Raw genomic sequence first — 27,800 nt, forward strand, 5'->3', positions numbered from 1 at the left:
TACCCCGCGAAAGTTCAGAATCCGCGCGAAATTGTAGACGACGAACCGACCGGCAAAATTGAAGAGAAGACATTGTTATCTAAACAACAATTACATTTATTTGTAAGCCATTCAGACCATCTTATACCTATTCATGTAAATTGTTTATCAACTTGATAATATTTTGTTTAAAAAAAAAAGTAATATTGTTTTGTAGACGCTGCCGCAGTTGATCAACGACAACCCACCCACCTATCACAACAAAATATTAAACAAGAATGGTTCGAACAAAGGCAGACGGAGGCGCCAGAAAAGGTAAGAGTAAGAGTTAGGTGCGGCCTAGGCTAGGGCCTAAGACTAATATAATTTAAAATATTTACATGTAGGCTCTAGGCTAGTCTAGGTCTAGGCCTAGATAAGGTTTTTTTTTATTAAACTGTCACAGCCAAGTCAAAGAGTAAAAAAGGCTGCATTGATTATCATAAAAATATATACTTAGGTAGGGCTGCTAGGCGCTAGGCCTACTACTATATATTATTATAATATGATGATTGATACAATCTTTTTTCAGTAATTCAGTAGTACTAGTAGGCAATATACAGCAGTACAGAGGCCCAGCTTACTACTAGGCCTAGCCATCTAAATCTACCTAATTAATTTCAAATTGTGCAAGGATTTCCTTGTGTAATTTCATCTTGTACAAAATGTGCATAACATAAGTTTAAATGAAAATTTAAACTTTTTCTATTCGTAGCCGTGGCAGCAAAGGCACCAAGAAAGTCTTTGGGTGCTTCAGGAGGATCAGGTTCGAGTTCTGCAATTCTTTCCCCAAATGGTAAGGATAATCGTTGTATAGGCTAAATTTACTTCTTTCAAAATGTATACAGTTACAATATAAAATAAATTCTTGTTACAGCCATTCCAATGTTTTAAGAAATAAAATTTTGTAATATATCGTACATATACTTACATTTTGGTATATTACAATGTTCATATTAATTGATCATAAAAGACGCCCTAAAATATAAAATGTTTTTTTCTTAATTATGCTTATTTTCAAAAACTCTTTTCAAAAATGTTTAGCTGCTGCAAAAAACAAATATGCAGGAGGAAATGTTGTGTGTCCACGTGCAACTCCAGAATGGCAGAAAGGAATTAAGAATTTTTTTATACAATCACTAAACACAAAGACACAAGATAAAGAAAATGACAACCCAGGGGACGATGCTGGAGCTGGCAGTAGCAAAAGGTAGGATGAATTTATTTTTATAAAGATCAAAAAAGTGTGTCTTCCCAAATATAACAGTGATATGCCCAAATATGGTAGTGATATGACATCATCATGTCCATATATGGGCACATCACAGGACTTTTCATATGCCAGTCAGATCCATTGTAGTACTGTGTAACTAAAAAATAATTAGTGTTTTTTTTTATTTCAAATTGCTTGAATCTTTTTTAAAAATGTTGTCGAGTTGAATGACACAAGCTCAGGGCCGCCACAAACTATAACCATAAAATCGGCACAGGTTCTCTCCTTGACCAAAGTGGTATTCCTCAACACACTGCTTTAAGTTTTAGTTTAAGTTACGTGTGCTTTTTTATATTTAAATTGTTATTTCTGTTGTTGTAATGAGGATATTGGAATGATGTACAGTATAACTCTAAATAATTTTTTTATTGTTATGTATGTAGTGTATCAAATGACACATTTTCAATTGTATATATTGTGTATGTAATTGGACAATAAAAGTTTTTTAAATTTTGAATTTTTTGAATATATATCACAGATAAACCCTAAAGCTCTGTCTCCACTATCAAACGTTATGTGACAAAAAATGTAATGTGCCCATATATGGGCATTATGATGTCATATCGCTACCATATTTGAGCATATCACTACCATATTTGGGAAGATCACACTTTTTTGATAGTGTAGACAGAACTTTATAAAAATAAATTCATCACACTTTTTTGTCAAACTAGTGATAGTGTGGACAGAGCTTTAAAACACCTGTGCACAATTCATCCCATTAGGCTGCAAGACACAGACACACATTTACATAATAACTAGAGATTATATAAATATGTTTTGTTTCAATCACCAGGGAAACAAAGAATATGGAACCAATAGAAGAAACTGAAGAAAATATGAACGAAGAAATTGTGGAAGGAGGAGAAAATGTGGAAGGAGGAGAAAATGAGGAAGGAGGAGAAAATGAGGAAGGAGGAGAAAATGAGGCAAAAAACAAAACAAAGGATGATGAGAAAGAAACAAAAGAGACAGTTGATTCCGAAGAAAAGATGGATGAGACTAAAGAAGAAGAAGAAAAGCCACAATCGAGTAATACCTCTAGTTTTAAGAAAAACAATTGCATAGACGACAGTGATGATGATGAATAACATTATATCACAAGACAAAGACTTTACCTGATATGATGCAAAACTCAAATTTTCGAATTATGAAGTATTCATTGCCTTAAATGATATATAGTATTACACAATCTACTGTATCCTTATTGTACCATAAACACTGTATGTGTACTGTAATCAAATTCCCACCATTTGTATACAGAATTAAGACAATAAGTGTTGTGATCACAGCATATGATGTAAGAAGATGTTAGGTTATTTGTTTATCAAATTCTATTTGTGTTAAATTTCTGGCTAAGAAATCCTCTTAAAAGGCTTGTTTTTTTAAATGTTTTGCTTTGCAGGACCACTGAATTATTTTAAAAATAAATTTGTGCCTACCACTTTATAATATAGTCTTGAAATGCTACAAATTGATCGCTAAACAGTACCACCAAATATATATCATTTGTAATGCTTTGCTTTTTATATAAAAAAGTCAATATTTTGTACACAGTGACAGTGAGTTGGTATTGTCCTAAAAATATCTGAAAGTGAAATTGTATGTCGATAAACACTTTCTAAAGCCAAGCTAATGAAGAATTAAAACACTAAATATTGCTAACAAAGAGCAAATTACTCACTGACTATAATCACATTTCAACTGAAACTAGAAAGATAAATCTGTATAACTGTTTTCATTTTTAATTTTCGACCTCCCATTAATTTTAATGAATTTTTATTTTTAGAATTAATAACATTCAAATATTAAAGTGTATATAAGAATTTTTGTCTGTTATTGTTCTAGTTTATCGTTATAAAACTCAATGTTCTAATTAACTATCATAACTGTTAAATAGCAACTCTTAATACAGTATATTTTTTTTCACATTGTATGTACTACCGTAGTCTATATTATGGGCAAACTTTTATATTTGTAAAATATTCACTGTTTTGAATACAGTATGGAATCGAGTATAGCTAAAATGAGATTCCATTTTGATTTTGTTAGTTTTCTGATACTGTACATTAAAAAGAACCAAAAACAACAATTTTTTTAAAATTATTCTGAAATGAAATCATAATAATGATCATTAGTAATAATGCATATTGGTATTCGATGGATCTAGTGATGACCAAGAACAGGGGGCTTTTAAAGAATGACAACTGAACTACGTCATGTTAGTACAGTGTGCGCATGCAGGAATATTGGGATATTTGTCCTTGCTCCTCATCCTTGACACAGGTTTGATGGTTTCAAGGTCTAGAAGATGACTGATGGTTCAATCCAGCTGTCCTCCAGCATGAGGTATTTTCCCTCATGTCAATGAATATTTATGGATATTCCTACAGAATTTGTTAATTTAATGGAGTTTCTATGTGTGAATAGCATATACTGTACAGCCATTGGATCCTTTTATGCTACTATTTCTTTTGATTTTCTTCCATTTTCTTCAGTGTCACTCACATCCTGTTAACATGTTGAATAATAGGAAGCTTTCAATTTGATCTTTAAACCTAGAATCTAGTGAGGAAGTAAATCCTAATGTCCCAGCATGCATACAATAAACAACCACGATGCAATTATTTCCTAAATTATTGCAAATTGAAAGCCTTCTAATATTCATAATAACTTTGATTCTGAGAAAATCTGTACAACACTAAAAAAAAAAAACGAAACGCCTGTTTGAGAAAACATGGTCTATGCATTTTATTCATGAAGCTGGGTTTTTCTGATATTTTATACAATCTTTACACTGTGTCATCATGCACATTGTTTAAACCACTTCATCTTTATTACAATCACTTTTTCTCCTACAGATCATCTTATAAACAAATAACATGCTTAATTGTTTTTTTTCCCCAGGAATACAATTTCATTAAATTTTAAACTGAATTACAATCACGTTACTTGCTTATACACATTCATCGTACTGAATTTGTCGGGGGGAAATGCAACAATTTATATTGTCAGAACATACTATTTAATTTTACAAAAAAGTACAGCACAAACTGGAGTAGTATTGTAAACATACGTCCCCTTCTTGTTATCCCCATTTTTTTGTATTCCGCTCTTGTTTCTTTCTAACTTTTTACAAGTAATGTACAATGCCCAGCATTATAATGAAATATTGTTTTATTCTTGTGTTTGGCCCATAAATACATAGGAGTGCGGAACAAAGATACGCATTTAATTTTACAGAGGGAGTGAGGATTGAAGATGGAATGAAGGAAAATAAAAAAAACAAAATAACATCTTGCTCCAATAAAAGATTGATCTTAATAACAATAGGCAATCTGTCCCTATTTAGAGACATTGCCAAAGATTACCTCATATTGAGGTCCTTAATTGGAGTAAGATGTATAGAAAGATGAATGGTTTTCATACGCAACCATTTGATTTTTCCATTCCCGGAATATTATACATAACTAATTTATATTCTTACCAAATAGTTACAAAATAGTCATCTAATAAATAACATACTGTAGCTTACTATAAGCACTGTGTGAAATACAATGTATAGTAAGACAATCTGGATAAGAAATGTAAGACTGACGTTAGTATATTTAGTTAATTACACTTTTAATAACAACAACCAAAATCAAGGACTTATACACATTAGAGAAAATTAGAAACATTGCTGTCTAGCATTTATCAAAAGTATAGCTGTACTCAACGCAAACACGCATGTTTTCTCTAATGTGCACAAACTCTGAATAATTGATTTACTTGCATTATGTTATTCTAATACTTGTTGCGTGTTGAAAAATATATACACATACTATATATTTCTTAATGTTCAACAACATCTTTAAAGTAGCAACAATTTAATTATGTTACAAATCATAGAGTAGAAACACACTTTTCACTGATAACATAGCCCACTACTTTAATAAAAAGATTATATAAAGATCCACAGGGTAGGCTGGAGTAAAAACTTGATTTGCATTCTTGTCATATATATATATGTAGCTATTATATCAATAATAGTAAAGCAGGAGTGTGTATGTTATTATTTACAGCACGCTTTAAATCTTGCAAGGAACATCGACAGTCAATTAGTATATTGTATGGACCTAGCACACAAACCACCAATAAAGGAGGTCATCTCATTATTATGCAAGTATATTCACAATCATATCTGTGAATCTTTTAATTTATTTAGGACTTATTGATGTACAACACAAGAAAAAAATGTACAGAAAATTTATACAACTTGGAACGAAAATCACATCTAATACATAGCACAAATACCACCATCAATAACAAAATAAATATATTCAACTGGAAAAAAATAAAACAATAAAAAATAACAATTCTCTATTTTATAGCTTTCATAACAACCGCTATAATAATCATTAATCAAAAATGTACAATATTTAATTTAATGCAATTACAAAACAAATAAAAATATCTGGTTGCTGTAACTGGAGAAGTGATCACATGTTTTTTTAAATATATTGTACAGTAATAATTTAAACATCTCGCCACTTTCACAGAGAAATTAATACATTATTATAGGGAGAGGTTTATAGAGTTACGCTTTATATGTGAGGAAAAGATTTGAGAACAGGAAGTGTTTGCTCACACAGCACTTGGACAAAAGCAATAGAGGCTAGTTAACAGCACAGATAAATATCTTTTCCAAAATATTTGGTAGACTTGATGTCGCTATGCTATCCCACTCTACCAAAATTGAAGTCTAAAGATAGTTATGGAAGCTATCAGATTTATGAGCCTTCTGTCTGCCACCCTCTACTGGTTGGCCAATGAACATAGTGAGATCAAACATTTTTAATTAACCCAATTCAAGGAATGAATTTTCATCGCTGTATATGGAGTGGATGGGAGAACATACATATTAGTAAAATCAATACTGAATTATTTCATAAAGGTCTTAATGACACATTGATTTTAATTTATCAAAATCAGAGAATTTATTTAAATTAAACACAAGAAGGTAGTTATTAAGAACATTTCTTTCTTACATAAGCTTAACATTACTTGATAGTATAGTCAAGTTTAATGTTAATTAAATGTACAAAATATACTGGTACCTCACAATGCAAATTGCTGATGTTATTTTTGCTTTCAAATGAAACTTTAATTTAAACCTTAGTTTAAATAGTTTCCAATGAGTACAGTAATTTTTACCAAGCCAAAATTATTTATTTTGTGTATAACATTAGCTACTACTGTATATTTAATTTGTATTCCAAATTGGTGTGATGATTTTCATTGCATACCAATGTTTAAAATGGAATTGTAATACTGTCCCTAAGTTATTCTTAGTTTTAGTTATTGTCTACAATGAAATGTTTTATAATTTAACTTAGGAATTACATTTTAGCAGTTTAATTACATACTGGACTTAGTATTTTCATCCTGGACTTAGTATTTTCATCCTGGTTTATCAGTATCAGGAAACGAGGTCAGGCTTACAGTTTAAGGACACAACTTAAGAATATTGTACAATTTCCACTGGTAATCTTACTCTGTAATTAACATCACTACAGTTACTTATTATCACTATATCTAAATTGCAAATGAATAATTTTCAAATTGAGAGGTTAGCTAAATACAAACTAGTTACGAAAAGGAAGATTCTTTTTTCATTTTGGTCAAAAGATGATACTAAGTAAAGCTGTATTGTATCATTAAAAATGCAAAAAAGATTTCATACTCTTAAATAATTATGCGAAACATTTTCACAAACATCTAAAGTATACTTTAATAAAGAAGATGTAGAAAATATAAAGAGAATATATGGAATTAAAAACATTGATATTATTGAGAATGCACCAAAAAACGTTAATGAAACACTGTGGAAAAATCTTATTGGTACACAGTTTGTCTTCACATATTATTAACTACTTATTTTTACATGGTCTTAATGTATAGAAGACCTTAATACCACACTTATGTAGTATAACGATGACACATTGTTAGGTTTAATTATTCGCATGTATACACAGACAGCATTCTTGCTAACACCATATTATTTTGTCTCTTGTATAATACACTATCCAATGTATTTTCACATATTTTTGCAATGTATAGAGCTTTGAGCAATTATGTCTTAATTAACTATATCTCTATCATTAAAAATCAAAATTGACAAAAAGAAATGATGACTATATTGTGTAAACTCTTACCGTCTATTATCTAGATAATTAAGAGATTCTGGGTATATTATATAGGAAATGGTGATCTTTAGCTCTGGCGCAACAAGTACTTTTTAAATCTTAGTAGATTTAGTATAATCATCAATAAATACTCTGTCAACATATATATGCTTAACAAATATATATATATATATATATTGCTGGCTTTAATCAATCATAGACCGCGATTTCAAAACATATCGAGAAGGACAATGCATACAGGGTATGTTACTTTAATACCGGTATTGAAAACAAAAAACACAAAACTAAAATATATCATTTTGACCATAGCATAACAAAAAAATAATTATTTTGTTGGTTTACTTGGTTGTGGGAAATAGGAAAATATGTATATCATACATACAAAGGAACTTTACACTGTATCATTAAGTACACATGACGCTATCAATACTTCTCAATAATGTTTCAACCGAACGTGTCATTTGCTATTATAGAAGTACTTCACATCCCTCTACCTCTCAACTCCAGCACCTTAGCTCAAGCTTTACAGTATTTGGAACAGTTCACAGTGTCTATATTATCCTTTTGTAACACAGCTTTAGCATATAAAAATCGTTTATTGAAATTGCAGAGATAAAAAAACCAATAAGATAATACACGCTGACATGTATTTCTCATCAGTTCGCTTCACTGTTCGATCATAGAATCAAATGTTGAAAAATTGATCCGAATATTAATGTTAAATAAACTTTAGATACTATACTTATAACAGCTGATTGATTTAACAGTCAATTCACTTGCGCCGATTTGAACTCTTTTTCTTCCTCCTCTTGAAAAAGCAACAACATCTGAAAGAGAAAAGAAGTAATTCATTTCATAAATTTATTTCAACTAATTTATACATTATGATAATGCAACGCGTAACAATATTAGGAGTTAACAGAACAGAAAAGAATAATACATTTTGGCATTTAATATCGAGAATATTCAATATTGTGTTGTATAAAAAATAATACATATATATATATAATGTTCATTGCCTAATGTGTTTATATATATAAAAGTATCTCTTCGGAGATCCCGCCTCGTGAATAAAAATACTGAAAGATGAGGGCGTATCAATTTGATCTCTGGTGCGCGTGCGTACAACTGAGGACTAGTGGTGTTCCGCCTTCCGCCGTACCACGCCGAGAATGTTAAAGAGTCGCTATCCAATCGAGTTTGAACAATACCATGAAAGCCCCAGTGGTCTAATGGTTAGGACATCTGCATATCAAGCAGGCGGTCCGAGTTTGAGTCTCGGTTGGGGCGACTTTTTCTCATTCCTCATCTTTATCGTTTCAAATTAATTAATTAAATTTCAGTATATCACCGGGCGGTTTCGAATTAATGTTCATTGCCTAATGTGTTTATATATATACATCAGGATATACATGAAAAGAAGATTTAGTTATATATTTAATAGTGTATATAACCACAAATGTACGACAATGTGAAAATTGTTTACATAGGTAATGTAATAGTCTATCAATCAAATATCCATAGATCTAATAATCGACCGATCAAATTGCAAGGATGTGTGTTATATATTCATCCATCAGTCTTAATAAGAATACTCATATACACATAAAAAAAAAACGAATATTATATAAAATGGCTTACTTGGTGTCTTCGACCACCTCAACCTCAGCCTGTGCTGTGATTGGTGCGTTAGATTGACCGGCAGTAGGATCGTCTGTCACTAATTCACCGTTAGTTGAACTTACTACTTGCACTGATCCGTGTCCACCAACCACTGGTGGATTTAAGTGCGTTGGCTCAGTCCAGGCTTTGTTCTGGTGATATAGAATTAAGGTATCAACATTAATAATAAATGATAGATCATTAGTTAAGCATGTTAAAACTCGCAACAAACTAAGATAAAAATAAAGATTGATAAAAAAAGTATCTAAACGTTTTCTGTGGCCTAAGATAGTAAAGTTGAGCATGTTGAAATTCACTACAAAATAAATTAAAAAATAAAGACTGATAAAAAATGTATCTAAACTTCAAGCTCAGGTACAGGCATGCATTTTAAATATATTAGGGAGTTTTCGCAATCTTACGAATACGATAACGAAAACGGATACGTCACGCACACATATTCGTTTTTCTTAAGCCAGTAAAAATCTGTTTCGCATGGCAACGAAATATTAAGGGCACCGCCCAAAATATGACTGCGGTAAATTTGAGCGAAGCATAAGTACGTGTTGCTTGGTGATTGGCTGCCTAGGCCTAGCGTAACATCAAAGCGAGTGAGGACTTTAAAAACTGCTATTTATCAAATTGACCTGGCATTTTAGTAAATTACTTTAGTAAATTACTTTCAATAAAAGTATAATTATAATCATGAATCATTCCCGATTGAAATGCAAAATGTGCAAAATAGATCAAAAACTATACTCGTTTTGTAGTCACGAATATGACTGGTGATATTCGTCAACACGAATACGCTTTACGAATATGAAATGGGGATCAGCTCAAAAGTTTCACAAATGTGTGACGTATCCGTTTTCGTTGTCATATTCGTAAGGTTGCGAAACCTCCCTAATATCTCGTTAATTGTACATAAATCAAGACAAAAATACAAAATTTGGCAAAATTCTGCCATAAAAACCAGGAAGACTTTTTTTCAGTAGTTAGTAGTTTAACCTAATGTAATAACATGTCTGATGACTCCCTAGAAGGTGAAAAAAGATGGTGGATATAAGGTGGATAATTTTTGCTATTTTGAAGTGCCTCTTTATTTACAAATTTGTGTACAAAAGAATAGAGATTTTACTGTGCAATTTGAACTATCTTATCACTGATAAGAAAGTGCTTATTTTAAACAAGCAACAAGTAACACAAATAAAATCAAAACAATTGTGAAACATAGGGAAAACTATAGATCGATAATTATTGGAATGTTTGATCAATAGAAATTTTTTGCCCACACCTGGCCTTTAAGACAAGTTTTTTTGTGGCATAAGATTGTGAAGTAGAGCATGTTGAAATTTACAATAAAATAAATTAATAATAAAGATTGATAAAAAATGTATCTAAACTTAAAACCAGTTTTTATGGCATAAGATAGTAGGAGATTTGCATTAAACTATGGTATATGATTATATATTTCATATTAAAGTTCTTCTCTACTATTCAACTTTATATAATGATAAAGGCAAGTTGTGTATTTTTAGATTTAGACCCATTTCACATCCCCACATCCACAAAGGTTTATACAAAATCACATGAAATTTAATATTCACCTTGTTGGTGGAAGGTCTGTCTCTAGATTGTTGGTTATCTGCCGGACTTGGTGAGACAGGGGTTGACTGAAAACAAGAACAAAAGTTTAAATTAAACATAACAGTAATGCCAAAAGAGATAAATTGCAGAATTTTAAATTAATCTTAAAAAATAGGCTACCACATATAAAGCCTCTGTAGATAGGGTTGAGATGCTTGCCTTGTCAGGGAGAAGTTGCAGGTTCGAGTCCTGATCACAGCATCAATTTATGGAACTATCTATTGAGTTATCTATTGAGAGCTATACCAAGCTTACCAAAAAAAAAATGTTTTCCTCCATGGCTGAACCATTGTAACAACATTACAGGGTTCCATTGTAGTGTTAACCTTTGTTTAAATCTACCTTATAACTACAACACTATCACATGGTAGGTACAGTATATTGCAAAAACTTACTAAATGTTTGCCTGTCCAATCAAACTCATTGTCAGCAGCATAGCCTTTTCTGTTGTACAGATCTTGGAATATTTTACGTAAGTAGCCATAATCAGGTGTTTCAAAGAAATCTAGCCTTCGTACATATCTTAAGTATGTTGACATTTCCTCTGCAATTAAAAGTAAATGCATTTACAAAAATAGTACTTATTTACTTATGTCACAAATTGCTGGATTCTTAGTATATTAGATTGTATTATAATGCTTATGAATCTTGGTATATCTGACCTGGCAAGGCATGACCTGGCAAGGCATGACCTGGCAAGGCCTGACCTGGCAAAGCCTGACCTGGCAAGGCCTGACCTGGCAAGGCCTGACCTGGCAAAGCCTGACCTGGCAAGGGGTATACTGGGATTAAGTGCAGGTAAAGAGACAAAATGTGCGGAAACAACACCAATTATAACATCGGATTGCAATATCTTACCAGGGTATTTGTCACACAGAACTTCAATGGGTGTGGCCCTCTTTGTGTCGCCAATCTTTTGGTACCTTTCTTTCAATGTGTCAGCCTAGATATACAATTAAAACATGTGTTAAAAACTACATATACAGGCATGCCATTTTGTTATGTAGATGCTGCCTAAAGTTTTTGTAGTTCATTATAAGGTCCCAGTGTTATCTTTCCACCCTGAATATAACCTACCATGCACCAACTCCTAAGTACTTTCCACCAACTTTTATCTCTGGATTGGATTTTTATAGCTACATCCCTATACAATATATATGTTATTATTTTCATAACAGTGTTACAGTGCATCCAGTAAAAATCAAATTGTCTTGACAGAGATGAGTAAACGTTTTTTGCTATATTAAACTAAACAAACATGAGCCATGACTGACCTTTAACCCTTGCCAAGGTAAGCTACCTCTCAGGAAGTACATGAACATGTGACCAAGTGCCTCTAAATCATCTCGTCGACTTTGCTCTGTGAACAATAGAAAAAATGTCATTTATAATTTAATTTTTACAGCGTTTTGTAAAGTAATTGGAAACATTACAAAGTTGTTGTAAGTAATGTGTAGCACCTTTGGCTTCCTGTGGAGCATTCCATGTCATGAATGGATGTCAAACAGAGATGAAAGGATATACATTAAAAAAGTACATATTTTGCATTAATGTAATATGTATTAATAATAGCTAGAGTTACAAATTAATATGAGTAACAATAACTTTACCTACTTTTTTACTGATTTTTTTAAAGCACGAGGTATTATCAATGTCTACAGTGATTGTGTATATATCACAGTATAGACTTTAGGCCAAATATAAAGTTAGTTTCAAGACTCCTTTCTGCATCAAATATTGTAACCTTAAGCAAGGCACTCTCATTGCCTTGTCCCTTCAATATCGACATAAAGCTGTTGGTGTACATATAGTGCATGTGAGGATGATTATAATTATATTATTAGTATTTGATTGGGAACTTTCGTAGTCAACATTAAGAATCGTTGAGTACTTTTTGTATTGGAATGCTAAATTGTAAACAGATTTTGCTCAACAGAAAATCAGTGGAATGTAAAGCAACGCAAGCTTTTTCTTTAAGAACGATGTCAACACCCAAAATACTCTGTTAAATAAGTACTCAATGAAAAAACTATACTCAACTGTAAAGTCCCAATTTACATTATCTATTTTCACATAAACAATAATTACCTTTTCCGAGATGCGTGTTGATGCTCATATACCTTGCTGTACCTGTCAGACTTTTATGCTCTCTGTACGGTATGTGTTTGTTAGTTTCTGGATCGATATATTCCTTCGCTAGGCCAAAGTCGATAATGTGAATAGTACTCTGATGTCTTCCCGATTGCCGGCCTATTAGAAAATTCTCTGGTTTCACGTCACGGTATATTAAGTTTTTACTGTGAACGTATTCTATTCTGTGGAGCTGTAATAAAAAAACAAATGTATCAAAAATAATCTGTATTTATAATTGTTGAAGCCTTTGCACACTGTATCACCACTTCCTACAGTACAGCACTGGACCGAAAATCATGATGCTTACATGCTGGAGCATCTTGTTATTCCAATTACCAATTTTTTGTTTTAGACTAGCTTCTTGTAAATGGCTGAAGTTGTACAGCCATATTTACATACCACAGAGAGGTCAAAGGTAGGATGGGTATCACCTAGTACTATTTATATTATATGTACAATATCTAAAAATATACATTGGGATTGAGATCTTAAGAACTTTCTATAAAGGATTTACTAAACACAGTAGACTAGTATTTAATCAATTGAATGTCAAGATACTTACAAGCTGAATAGCTATGAGAAGAACTGTTTTAAGTGCAAATGTTCGGTCACATAGATCAAACAAATCCTCTAAGCTGGGACCAAGAAGTTCCATAACCATTGCATTATATTTCCCACATGGACCAAAATAGTAAACTTGAGGGACACCCTCTGAAAAATAAAACATATATTACTACACTAGCATCATTTTTAGATAAAACACACAAAATAAAATTAACAATATTACCAGGGACACTGGTTCTTGTACATACAATTATTTTTGCCATGATGTTTGCAATAATCATTGCATACTAAAATTTATAGTACATAGGCATAGTACATGTAGATAATCATATCCTGTACACATAAGGGATCATATGAAAATATTCCACTGCAGGTACTGCAGTAAAACTAAATTGTATGAACTTGTTTTCGCATAATCAATGTGTATAGCAGTGATTGCCTAATAAACTTTTAAACTGAAAATAAAACCAAAAGTATACGTAATTATTGCAGTTTTTAACAAAATGTGGTTACTGTATTAACTGCAGTAGAGTACAGGTACTGTAATTCCCTAATCAAACTGTTCATTTCTTATATAATTAATCATTATAATACTAATAGCTAAAATCAACTTTCTGTCTGTCTATTATTGACTAAAATTTCAGATATTCTGGTTGCTAAACAAACTTTGCATGCTAATTATCCTTTCAATCACAGAGATGCAAGTCTAGAATACAATTGCTCGTTTGTATGACAAAGGTAAATTTGACACTTAAAGTTGTATTAAATGTAATTACAGTTTTAAATGTTGGCCTGTAAAATGCAATCAATATTAATATAATAATACATATACTGTACAGAGCAATTTCTGACTGATTAAGGCCAACTCAGACAACGTCGTATGACGAGGCCTGATGAAACGTCTTGAATCATTTATTGGTGCTGTCGGAGTTGAATCCTGACGAGGCGAGTCGTCTTGAGATAGCATTGTGCGTAGTTTTAAAGTCATCGCGAGAACTTTAAACATGTTTAAATTTCTCCCTGCGAGATGACTCATTAGGCTTTGTTGACGCTGTCTAAGTTGGCCTTTACTGATTAACGTTAAATAATAAGTTTTAACCATACCTGCTTGGCCTAGCATCTTGTAGAATCTGTATTCTAAATGAAGTTGAGGTGCCCTGGACTTCATAGGTTCCTATGGGTTAAACATTTAATTTTGTTAAGAAAATCACCATAATTTTAAAAATGGGCACAGGAATGAGTCACAGAAATTATTACCATGTTAGCAAACATAATTTCATGCTAAAGTATCGTACAATAACACCGCCTTATTTAGGCTACATCAGACATAGTACATTGGTAAAACAAATGTTGTACCAAGTACAGTACTGTACATGTTCATTTATTGACACACAAAAAAAAACTCCATTTCTATGTTCTTTATAATATTCAGTCGGCTTTCCCAATACTGGACTCTCTGAAAACCAGAAACTCTCCTAACAGTAACACCAAGGTGTCCTAAATTCATATTGCCATTTATTTATTTACACATTCTGAACACCAGACTTTTAGGAAAACCAGACATATTATAGGCCAGCCCAAAGATGTCAGATATTGGGAGAGTTGGCTGTATACGGGATTGCTATCACCAGTTTAAACCAACTACGCACAATGTTTTAAGTCAATTGTACAATTAGGCAATTTCTCTATTGTTGTCGCTGTGTTTATATTGTCTTCAATGGCATTTACATAATTGATCAAATATTGTGTACTTTAAACTGCCAAGCATAATAATCATAATGACAGTGTAATGAGTATAGTCAAATGGAATAAAAGTTTGAGCAAATATAGTGGGTGGGATTATACTGTATGTATTACATTAAATATGGATTTACTATAAATTTGTGTGTCTTAATTTATCTTAAATTGGGGGAGGGGTGGTTTTTTTTTTAATTGGAGCATGAGATTATACTCAGTCAGATAAGTTTTGTAAACTGTATAGATTAGAAACCATATGAAACTCAGATTTTGAACTAATGTATTACTTTTTATTGCCAATGCCCATATCATAAGGCTCCGTCTACACTATCAAACTTTATGTGACAACAAAATGTGATGTGCCCATACTGTATGGACATGTCATAGCACTACCATATTTAGGCATATTACTACCATATTTGGCCACATCACACTTTTTTTGCCAAACTAGTGTAGACAGAGGTTAATATTGCTTGACTATAATTTATGTTGATATTTAATTTAATTAATGTGTACAAATATAATAAACATTAATATTTTAACACTTACCAGTTTGATAGCAATGTGCTCATTGTTATAAAGGTTTTTACCTGTAAATAAAAACAAACCGAAAAAAAATTTTTTGAGAAAATATTAATTATAACTAGACAGAAAATTGATATTTTGAAAACCCAAACAATGAATTTTCTACTTTTCGAGGATATCTCTACATTTACTGTACATTAACTACACGATAATGTTTTTATAGTATTTACTAATACTAAAGTACTGTTAAAAGTACTGGTAAAAGTACTTAAAAAAGTAAATTTTAATATTATTTTAAAAATATTTGTTTTAAAATGAATATTACATGATCAGTGTTAAAATTAAATCAGAAAAATAATAAAAAATAATGTTGATATTTTGAAAATGAGCAAAACAACAGGATTTTACAATTTGTGTATGATAAAAGTATAAAAGGTAAAAATCATTTCAACAATTAAACATAATATGTAAATTAAGATCTTTTGGTGAAATTTTCAAAACGTAATCAAACAAACGTCCTTGATTATTACATTGTGATGAATACCTGTGAGTGAGTACGTCATTAAAAACAATCAATGACAAGGACTAATTGTAATGAAATGTTTTGTTTAAAGAATACAAATTTACAAAACAGGAACATCTATAATTACTGTATATTTTAATTTGAATTATTAGTTTAAAAAAACCACTAAAAAAATAATATGACAGCGTGCAATTGATTACAGTATTTATTCATTTTAAGAGTAAATCTTTGAGTATGTTTAAATTGTATACTATACTAAGCAGATTGTGGCTAATTTGAATTACAAAAAAAAAAGAGAATTATTATTTTTATTTTAGTAATTTATTTAAATTTTACTTATTGAGTAATTTAAATATTTGATACTGTATATTATTAATATAAGGGATAGCTGGTTCTTTTCATTCAGATTAAATTTGTCATACTGTATAAATGTAACACACAATGAAATACAATAACCTCAGATAAAATATAAATAATCATGATATAAAACAACATGTTCTTTGCTCTAGATGCCACAGCACAATATTTTTTTGTTTAAAAAAAATGATACTGCATTTCATATTTCATGGTTATTGCATTGCTATTTATGCTCATGGAATAAAAAATGAAAGAGAATTTATCACTAAAATGACTAATAATATAGGATTTTGAAGACAAAACAAGTAGAATTATTTACTGACATTGACAATAAGATCTGATCTATGAATGGGTGTGGTGATTGTGTGCAAACGTCTTTGTTAAAATAAATTTGTACTTCACCCTTTAAATGAACTGTATTAAATACTAATTGTTTACATTGCGTCTCAGTACAAGTATAAAGGTCATCAAGTTTACAGGTAGTTCACACCAACAAAACACATACATTGTTTGATGACCTTTTGTTCAATCATTTAAAATGACTATTTCGATATTAAAATGCTAATTGGAAGTTTTAATTAGTATGAATGTGTGTTAACAGATCCTTCTACTACTGTAGTGTACAGTAATAGTATAATTAGCTCTGTACTGTAGTGGAACCTTACATTGATTATTTAACATCAACAGAACAAAAATGGTCACAACTATGTACATGTACACATTTTTTTTGGTTAAAGTTCACCAATGATTTCTACATGGGTTGCAACCACAAAAGGTTTTTTTTCTTTGTTCTTCACAGTATTTTTAGTACGGTAGTTAGTATTATCCATACAAAACACACATGAAAAATAGTTACTACTCACCCTACCAAAAGAAAAAAAAAATTGTTTTTAATCAATACCAGTATCAAGTATCATTCACACAAAATTTGATTGATTTGATGTTAATCATTAATTTAAAAAATCTAAATTCCTCACATTTACAACTTTTCATTTATAATTAAAAAAATGTTAAATGCATTATTCATTGCTGTTGTCCACATAACGTTTACTATTACTGTATACCAACCCCTGAAAAGGTGTTTTGGAAAAAACAAAAATATTACTGTACATTACAATTGATGGTATTCTCTAATGATTCAATTTGTCAGTCGTTACAATATAGATGATTTTAATTTGGCTCTTGGTGGTTTGTTTGTATGCTAATGAGTTAATATCCAAATTAAATTAAAAACATCTACTAAGTATACAATGACATTAAAAATGCAAAAACTTCCATCACGACTAAAATCTATTACTGTATTAATTGTATACACAACAAAGAAATAAAATAAAATATGAATTTAGTTAAAACATGGAGGTATATATCCATGGTTAAAATAACTGTGGCATTGGAAGATAATTGGGCGCTAATCACTATTGTTAATGTTAGAGCATTTAAGAAAACAAATCTGTTTTTCAAGTTCCTTTGTTATATTTTTTTCTTTGAAAGGCAAGAAAATTTGTCACAGATGTGACACTGATGGAGTAAATTTAAATTTCGTCATATTAACCTAGGGGTCCAAGGAAAAGTATTTAGTCATGTTTTGCTAATTAGAATATTTTGCTATAGAACAGTTACCGTACTGACGCGGGTATAAGCCCATACTCAGGTATAAGTCCACCCCCGACTTTTGACTAATTTTCATGAAAAATTAGGCACTCGGGTATAAGCCCACCCATTAATTCGAAGATCTACAGTGTGTGTCGTAATACATTATTTGTATTTGGCGACGTCCATACACCGAATACACCTACCTTTGATCATAACCAAGCTAGGCTAATATACGCTAGGCCATATGAGGCCTAGCGGTCCTGTTTTGTTTACACTCCATCGCGGTCGAAGATCGCTTCACACACGACGCTACAAGTCGCCAAAACGGAAAACCACTATTTGGTATCGGCTGCCAAGCCATAAACAAGCTTATTAAATTTCTTTGGTACATTTCTATTTAACGAACATTGTATACTTGCTTTTCTGCTTGATAAATTCTTGTTCAATTGATGTTTAAAATAAGATATTCTACGATAAATTACATGAACTATAAGCTTAATTTTCAGACACTCTACACCTCGTGTATTAGAAGCAACGTCGTACACGTGAGGGCGCTCGCTCGCATGGTGGAATACACAGTGTACATGTGCTGTTTTTGACGATCTGCATTTTTGGATCCTTGGGTATAAGCCCACACCCCAAACTTGACGTGATTTCATGTTCAAGGGGGGTGGGCTTATACCCGCGTCAGTACGGTAATTGATAATTTCAAAATAATATCAAAATCAGAGTTTTTATCCATTAGCCAGTTTAATTAAGCTACAATTAAAGCATTAAATTTCATTTTAAAATTTTATTTAGCAAAATTGCTAATCAAACTGATTTTTGAGTCGAGAAACATGTAGTATTGTATTTTTTTGCTACACAATTTTCAAAATGTGTAGCATAAGGAAGGTTGTTTTGTATAGCGTTTTGCTATGCTAAACTGGCAAAATTATTCCCTGCTAAAAATCAGTAACAAATGTGTGTTTACAATGTACAGTGTGTTGCAACCATTGTAGTAAGAATAATAATACAGTAATCAGTACAGGGATTTGATGAAATAATATTTTGTTCAGTAACTCAACTGTCACGCTGAATGTTATTATTATACATATTAATACACAATTCAGTAGATACAGATAGATTTGTTCTGACAAAAAATAAGAACGACTAAAAATAAAACTAATAATTGACTAAATGTATGGATATTTTGTCAGCTGAGTTTTGAGTTTCAGTCAAACTTCTGTACTGTACTATTACATTAATTTATAATTTTAATTCACGCAAATTATTACTATTTGCATTAGGAGCCAAAAATGAAAGTAGCAACATACTACACAATCTATCCAGTAAATTACAAAAAAAATAATTCATTATAATTTCAACATGATGTAGAAAAAAAACATATTCCAATTGTCTATATAGAGGGCTCACTCTACGTGACCTTGAAAAGACTAATTTAATATCACTTTTTGATGACACAAAAAAGGGATTAAAAACGTAATGTTTTAACTTAAATTGGTTTCAAATACGATTCATTTTGTCGTAGACCAGAAGATTCTATCACAAATCAATAAAACATATACAGATAGTTCTACTGTAGCAGCACATACAATTGTTTGCTCAAATGTTGCCATGAATGTATTGTTTGCTGGTAATACAGTGTTTATGAATCTTCAATAAGGAAATCTCATAACATTTACTTAACACCTTTTATTATTGTGTCTAGTCTTTGTAATTCAGTCAAGCGTGCTGTAAGTTTACAAAACAATCACCCACAAACCCCTCATCTGCACCAGGAAAATGATCATTACACTAGTTCTAATACAGTAGTTAAAAATATACAAAACTTGTACCAATATACCAATAAAAAATATCAGATATAATAATTATAAAATAGTGTTAAATCATTTACTTTTATCTATGTCCTTCCATAATTGGATAATTGGGCCGATAATAATACCACGGCACTTTCCTGAAGTCTATTTTAATACCAATTTTACCAACTAGAAAGGTATGACACCATTAATGTTACTATAGATCTCTACACGAATATGAAACTTGCGCATGACGTTCCTGGGTTGAAACATCTCCTACACAGTATAGAAAAGGCTTAAATACCTTTCTAACATAATTAGGGTGCACTACTCCATGATTCAAAATGGCGCCATCCTATTCCATTCTTATTTATTCTATGCCTTTCTAAATGTTACACATTGATGAACAGTTTCTTATGTCATATGTTATTTGTTTCCACAAATAAAAACTGGACCACTATTGTTAATAGTTGACCGCATCTATACTTACCTAATCGCAATTCTCCAAAATTTCCACATCCAATTTTCTTGCCAACTCTAAAATTTGGACCAACCATGAGAACACTAGAGGTACCCGAGGTTCTGCTTCCTCCGGGTGGATGCCCGGGACGTGAACGCCCTTGCTTCCTCTTGTCTTCTTGACGGTTATTACTCTGCATTTTGAAATTATGTCCACCGTTCATCAAAATATATCAATCTCACAATTGAGTCAGACCCTACAAGTTCTGGTATAAATATGAGTTCAGTTTTCTACATCATTATTTCCAATACCCGCCAAGGAACTAACACTTTTGAATGAAAAACATGTCATCAAATATATTATCAAATCGTTTCCTTATAAAAATAACCTCGCTTGCATCATCTGGAAAAAAAAAAAAAAATCGTATCAATTAGAAATTTATATAGATTTATGTACCGTATGATCGAACTTGTATATTCCAAGAAATTTGGCGAATATGGGATTATACTCGGAGTAATATTAATATTGGATAGCAAAGCCTTGTGTCTGAAGTTAGGCTAAATTATGAGGTGGGACTACACACGAGCATGGCATATTATTTACATAATAATTAATATGGTGTACAAATAGAAATATTTAAATTTTATAACATTTAATATAAGCACTTTTATTATATTCTGTTTAATGTTGTGTGTTTTTTGGTGTTTGAACAGTTAATCGAAAATATATTGTTTAATTCATGATTGACTTTGTTCTCTAGGTACAGCAGTATCAAGCATTGTAAATCATTTAATTATGTAATTCTAATTTATTGATGATGACAAGTTGAAAGTTGAAATACTACATTAAAAATTATGACAGACATTGGACAATAATGATGTCAACATTACTATTGTTGTTATCACTATACTGATTGTATTAAAAATGATAATAGAGATTGGATAAAGATAACAACATTACTATAGTTTACCAGATATACTGCATTGTCCAACAGATGGAGAATAAAATCAACTTACCAGCTGCAATGTATTCAAGTGAATGATGTTGTAATTGTTAGTTTAATGATCATGTCCGATGATTTTAATAAAAGAACTGAATATAGATTCTATGAATTTGAAGATAAGAGGAATGTTTTCCCTTGCGACTCAGTTATGTGGTGGCAACAGACTGGAGATTAATAATGGTGTCCCAGACTAGTTGGAATAAAGGTGAAGTGTGATCAAAGCAATTGGGGAAAAAAACAGTTGAATCTAATAATATAAATTGAACATGCAATTATGCCATGCTTTAATATATCCATGATTCAATCAGATACAGTACAGTTGCATTTAAAAGTTGTTCCTGTACATAATATAGTAGTTTATATGGAAAGCCAAACCCGCCAAAAATACATAATACATACCATCCACCAATAATTAATTCGTACAAAATTCAAACCATCCAATATTATCTCATGCAGTTCAATGAAAACTTAAACCATTCACCTAGTATCTACACCATCCAATACAATGTGTGACCATCTACCACTAGCCCAAACGACAATACGCCGAACAAACTACCCATAACACAAACCATCTAAAGAATGTTGAGCCCAGGCAGCAATAATTGAATTAATCTAACGTTAATACAAGTATATATTAGCCAACTCATTTATCAACATTTCATGTAGTTCATGAACATTTCAAACAAAGCATCTTAATTTTAGTTCATCGAATTATAATTCTAATTCATTGCCTGTTTTATACACCGTTCGTCTGTTCAACAGTTGAAACAACTGTTTTGCACACGATACGCCCGTTCGTGAGTTCAAACCATGATATTTGAAGCATCGACTTTCCAAACAGCGATTTTTCGCACCGAACGTATTTTCTTGAGTTAAAGTGGTTGCATTTCAATCACTTGCTTTTGATTGGCCAGTATTACACACCGTTCGCTTGTTCGTGATTTCAAACCATGATATTTGAAGCATCGACTTTCCAAATGGCGATTTTTCGCACCGAACGTATTTTCTTGAGTTAAAGTGGTTGCATTTCAATCACCTACTTTCGATTGGCCAGTATTACACACCATTCGCTTGTTCGTGATTTCATGTGATAACATTTCATTCGACAATTTTTCAAACGTTAGTTTTTGACTCCGCTTACGTATATGTCAGTTGATATACTATTTTTTAATTTTCATACTTTCCATAGTCAGTTTTGTACATCATTCGCATTTACGCATGTAAAGTGTATTTATTCCACTCGACAAGTTTTAAAACGGTAGTTTTTTTTTTATTGTTTAATTGTAACTGTTGGCGCCGATTTTATATTGGGGGGGAGGGGGAGGTGTTCGGTACTGAATTTGAACAGTACACATTTTTAAATATGGTACCTCTACACGTTGGGTTATTTAATGCATGATGAATAACAAAATAATTATGATTTAATAACAATACACATGTTTTTATTTAATCCATGATAAATATTCGTAAAATATGTTTATTCGGATATTTATTAATTACGTCTCCACTATAGTCTATAAAACATAATGAATGTCATTATTTCAAAAAAATAGGCCTACCCCGTAAACAAATGGAAGCTTCTCAACAACAGTTAATTTATGCATCATAGAGAGCACAGAGCAGAAAATGGCTCTAGACCGGCCTCATCTAGCAGCCGCCGCACACGCCCGCCGCGTAGGGAGGGGAGAGAGAAGCACGACACCAGCTCTCTCTCTCCTCTGTCTCTCCCCCACAGGCGGGCGAGGTGGGTGTTACACCCCGGGCCTAGTTGTGGGGCGTAAAATTGTAACAGGCCCACAAGCTAAATTATATTATTTCATTCTGTTTTTTTTCCATTATTTAAGTTTGTGATAATGTGTGTAACCAGGGAGATGTAAAATAAATTTATAAATTAGTTTACATCTCCCTGACCTGTGTGTGTAACGTAGGCCTAGGCCTAAGTAAGTGTCATACAGTCGTAAAGTTGACATTCATCCCCCGCCCCTCAATATTAAATCGGCGCCAACAGTTACAATTTAACAATAAAACAATAAATGTGCGAAAAACTACCGTTTAAAACTTGTCGAGTGGAATATCTACACTTTACATGCGTAAATGCGAATGATGTACAAAACTGACTATGGAAAGTATGAAAATTAAAAAATAGTATATCAACTGACATATACGTAAGCAGAGTCAAAAACTAACGTTTGAAAAATTGTCGAATGAAATGTTATCACATGAAATCACGAACAAGCGAACGGTGTGTAATACTGGCCAATCGAAAGTAGGTGATTGAAATGCAACCACTTTAACTCAAGAAAATACGTTCGGTGCGAAAAATCGCCATTTGGAAAGTCGATGCTTCAAATATCATGGTTTGAAATCACGAACAAGCGAACGGTGTGTAATACTGGCCAATCAAAAGCAAGTGATTGAAATGCAACCACTTTAACTCAAGAAAATACGTTCGGTGCGAAAAATCGCTGTTTGGAAAGTCGATGCTTCAAATATCATGGTTTGAACTCACGAACGGGCGTATCGTGTGCAAAACAGTTGTTTCAACTGTTGAACAGACGAACGGTGTATAAAACAGGCAATGAATTAGAATTATAATTCGATGAACTAAAATTAAGATGCTTTGTTTGAAATGTTCATGAACTACATGAAATGTTGATAAATGAGTTGGCTAATATATACTTGTATTAACGTTAGATTAATTCAATTATTGCTGCCTGGGCTCAACATTCTTTAGATGGTTTGTGTTATGGGTAGTTTGTTCGGCGTATTGTCGTTTGGGCTAGTGGTAGATGGTCACACATTGTATTGGATGGTGTAGATACTAGGTGAATGGTTTAAGTTTTCATTGAACTGCATGAGATAATATTGGATGGTTTGAATTTTGTACGAATTAATTATTGGTGGATGGTATGTATTATGTATTTTTGACGGGTTTGGCTTTCCATAAGTTTAGGAATAAACATTAAGCACTACGCCATAATGACCCTTGCTTGCTTGCAGTTGTCTGGAAGTTGCCTAATTGTCAACATGAACATTACGGCCAACTAGTTGAGTTAAGTCAACATAAGTGTGGCTTTTTGTCCCAATCATGTGTTGTAGTCACATTATTACTGTAGCTGGGCCTTGTATTGCTTAGTCACTGCGTATATAGTAGGACTATTTGTGATCAATTGTGACTTACTAACTGTACACTGTAGCAGAAAGCACAGATTACTGTACATTGTAAGAACTAGCATATAAAATGTTCACCCAAACATCATCCTTGGGAATAATTGTTAGTGTACCTGTACTGTAGTAAGGGCTTGTCTTTTAGATAAAAGCCCACTTTTCAAAATTGATTTCATTTCTTTTAATCAAAGAGACAAATACCAGAGTCAGACAGCGTTGAAAATACAATTTGTTTGTTTTAATGTTATTTGCGTGTACAGTAGAAACAAATAGTTTCCTTAATAGTCCTTTTGATGATTAATCCTGGTAAAACCTAATGTCAGCAAACATCGACGCGATAATTTTAATCAAAAAGCAGAGGATCCTGAATGTCATACTACAATAATCAACAACATGTTTCTCCGGCTTAATATCTTACACACATATCCCCTAAGATAACTTACTTAGTTCTGAAAAAATGTGAATTTGTTTAAATGTTGCCATAAAAACTGGGTAAAATGTTCGTACAAAAATCTTGTCCCAGCTTGCCTGGGATAGCTGTTGTCAACAAGCTACTTTCAATAGACACGTGTCGCGCTCGCGAGATCACCGTCAGTTTGACCTTTTAGTGGGTATACAATGGTAAACAAACACAGCGAGAGGTATGTTAAAGCATTGGGAGAACTGAGAGATGATCATCTTAAAAAGCAATCGTCAAAACTAGCCTTTGATGGAATGGCATGGTAAGGAAGTTATTTATTTTCTAAACTTATGTTTTATATTCACTGTAGAATTATTTGGGCATTTGGTTCGGAATCATCGACTTTATTTAATAATTTATGTATTGTCATTTTTGGTTTGACACATATATATTACGGTGCATTTAATACATGTTAACTGTTGATTTTATTTACAAATGTTGCGTAAATATATTAATTATTATCTTTCATTCTTCTTCATGCTCCTATTGCATCTTCCATGTATTATGTGATGTTCTTCGGCGCTTAAACAGACACCCAAGCCTCCTAGGCCTAGTAGTAGACGAAGTACCGCATCAGGCAACGCCACCGGGCCACTATCCTTCGGAGCCGACGCAAACCACTCAGCAAGTGTTTGAAAATTAAAAACAGGAATATTATTCAGTGATTTTGTGTAGTTAAATTCACGATTTATCCAACATATACAACATTTATGATGCACCTTGCAACAAAAGCACTCGGCAGTCGCCATTTCGCTATACTTCAACACGCACTAGGCGAGAGGTGTTCGGTTTGTTTACAAATCTATACCCACTATTTCTGATTGGTCGCGAGCGCGAAACGTGTCTATTGTTTTGTTTTCAACCTTCTGACTTCTATTCAAAATAAGATGGTAAAACCTACATGATGGAAATACCAAATGACTGTTCTTTTTGCGCGTGTCTTAAAATAGCATGATGACAATATTTCACATAAATTTGTGGGTAACAAATACAGTGTAAGTCTGCTAAGTTCTAATAACTACAACAGTAGTAATGACTATAATTTTTATGTGTTGAAATTTTAAATGTAAATATGTATATGTTTGTATGATGTAGTATGTTTATGTTAAGCGGATAGCCCTTGATGGCATTTGCAGCAATAAAGAAATTGTATTGAATTGAATTGGTTACATAAAAATTAAAGAAAATTCACTACTGTATGTCCCATTTCAAGTAGGCCTAGTAATTACAGTATAACACATATTAACGCCATCTTGTTCCACTGGTTAGGCTTTTTGTCGTCATGGGGATGGGGAGGGGTGTAGTACTGCGGTTATTAATAAGCCTTCAATTCAATTTCTTTTTTTGATATATTTTTTAGACTTTTTAAATTGAGTTCAATTGTATAATTATTTATCGAGTGTAGTGTGGATCTTTTTAAAAAGATTTAAGGGATTTTAGAATTAGAATTTAGAAAAAGATGGGAGGTCATTTGATTCTCTCGATTTCTATCCAGCCTAAAACCTAGACGTGGAAAATAGACCAAAATCTCTGTGTCTATGATTAAGAAAAATGGCCGGTAAATATTGAGATTGTTTACATTTACAATAGTGAGGACCAAATCACATAGCATCTGACGTCTGTTCTTCTCTAACGGCAAGTGGGTAAACAACTGTAAGTTCTCTTCAATAACATTAATATTATGTTCGATGAAAGATAAAACGACTGTTGTTAATAATAAAAACTATTTTTGTTCCCATATCAAATTTAAACAAAGCCTGAGAAATGTGAATATAGGCTACAGCAAAACATATATTATTTCAGATTTAATAATGAACTAGGGCTAGACATACTAGTTTATTGTTCCCCTATATATTATTCGACAGGACTTAATCAGTTATAGGAAGTCAGGCTGGCCTCCTAGGCCTGAGATTAAAACCTAGCTGGTGGTGATTTCATTGTTAAGTTTTTTAAAACAATAGTCAAATACGGATCAAATACCTAGTTAGGCCTACTGATTGACCGTTAATTCAAATACAATTAAAACAGCTAATTATGACCTTAAAAGAAGGATTTCTAATGTAAATCGTTGCAACATGATGGTCATTACTTTTATTTGTTTGGCCTAAAAGAAAACAAAAAATATGCTTGCCAGGCAGATTCAACAGAGATTTATACTCCTTGGAAAAAATCATTTTGTGCTGTATGCTATACAGAAATTAGCAAATTATTCTATATTAACGAAATCCTTATTCTAAAACAGAAATCATTCATTATATTAGTGTTAAATATAACTAATTTGTGACAATAAACAAAGGTAATTTACATTGCAGACCTACCCCATATGAAATACAAAGCGGCTTCTTTTTGAGTCAGACAGGGCGAGATGAGGTCACTGAGACCGCATTCAATCTCTCTCCTCCCCAGCAAACTACGCATGTCAATATGGACTTCCTGTTGCCAAGGGGTTTATGAAGTAAACAACGACTATTACCTTAATAAAGTTTATTCTGTTTATCTTAATAAATTACACACACTCTTAATTTTTAAACCTAGACTAAATGATAAGAAATTTTGAATCTGAAATGTTAAAAACTTACTAAAATTTGTACCAAACGTTCTCTTTCTACAATTTCGATAGTCAGCAGATATGACGTAGCTTCCGCCTTATTTTGAACTACGCTTGCGCACCGCCAAAGGTCAAATTTAAG

The 27,800-nt window shown here is 32.1% G+C and overlaps 2 protein-coding genes across 2 annotated transcripts; one reads left to right on the forward strand and one right to left on the reverse strand.

Moving 5' to 3' along the window:
- The first annotated feature begins 4 nt into the window (after nucleotides 1–4).
- On the forward strand, nucleotides 5–3,388 carry LOC140050942 (PCNA-associated factor-like). Its single transcript, XM_072095952.1, has 5 exons — nucleotides 5–102; nucleotides 197–294; nucleotides 734–814; nucleotides 1,063–1,228; nucleotides 2,088–3,388. Exons 2-5 carry the CDS (start codon nucleotides 258–260, stop codon nucleotides 2,380–2,382), a joined length of 579 nt encoding a protein of 192 aa, XP_071952053.1. The 5' UTR covers nucleotides 5–102; nucleotides 197–257; the 3' UTR covers nucleotides 2,383–3,388.
- Nucleotides 3,389–4,027: 639 nt separating this feature from the next.
- Nucleotides 4,028–27,737, reverse strand: LOC140052694 (casein kinase I-like). The gene is made up of 12 exons (XM_072098376.1): nucleotides 27,690–27,737; nucleotides 20,510–20,881; nucleotides 15,772–15,812; nucleotides 14,590–14,659; nucleotides 13,484–13,632; nucleotides 12,877–13,111; nucleotides 12,063–12,148; nucleotides 11,647–11,731; nucleotides 11,184–11,332; nucleotides 10,749–10,814; nucleotides 9,121–9,293; nucleotides 4,028–8,306 (listed from the first exon to the last, which is right to left on the reverse strand). Exons 2-12 carry the CDS (start codon nucleotides 20,700–20,702, stop codon nucleotides 8,252–8,254), a joined length of 1,302 nt encoding a protein of 433 aa, XP_071954477.1. The 5' UTR covers nucleotides 20,703–20,881; nucleotides 27,690–27,737; the 3' UTR covers nucleotides 4,028–8,251.
- Nucleotides 27,738–27,800: the final 63 nt, after the last annotated feature.

Source organism: Antedon mediterranea, chromosome 6, assembly GCF_964355755.1.
Source record: "Antedon mediterranea chromosome 6, ecAntMedi1.1, whole genome shotgun sequence".
Classification (NCBI taxonomy): domain Eukaryota; kingdom Metazoa; phylum Echinodermata; class Crinoidea; order Comatulida; family Antedonidae; genus Antedon; species Antedon mediterranea.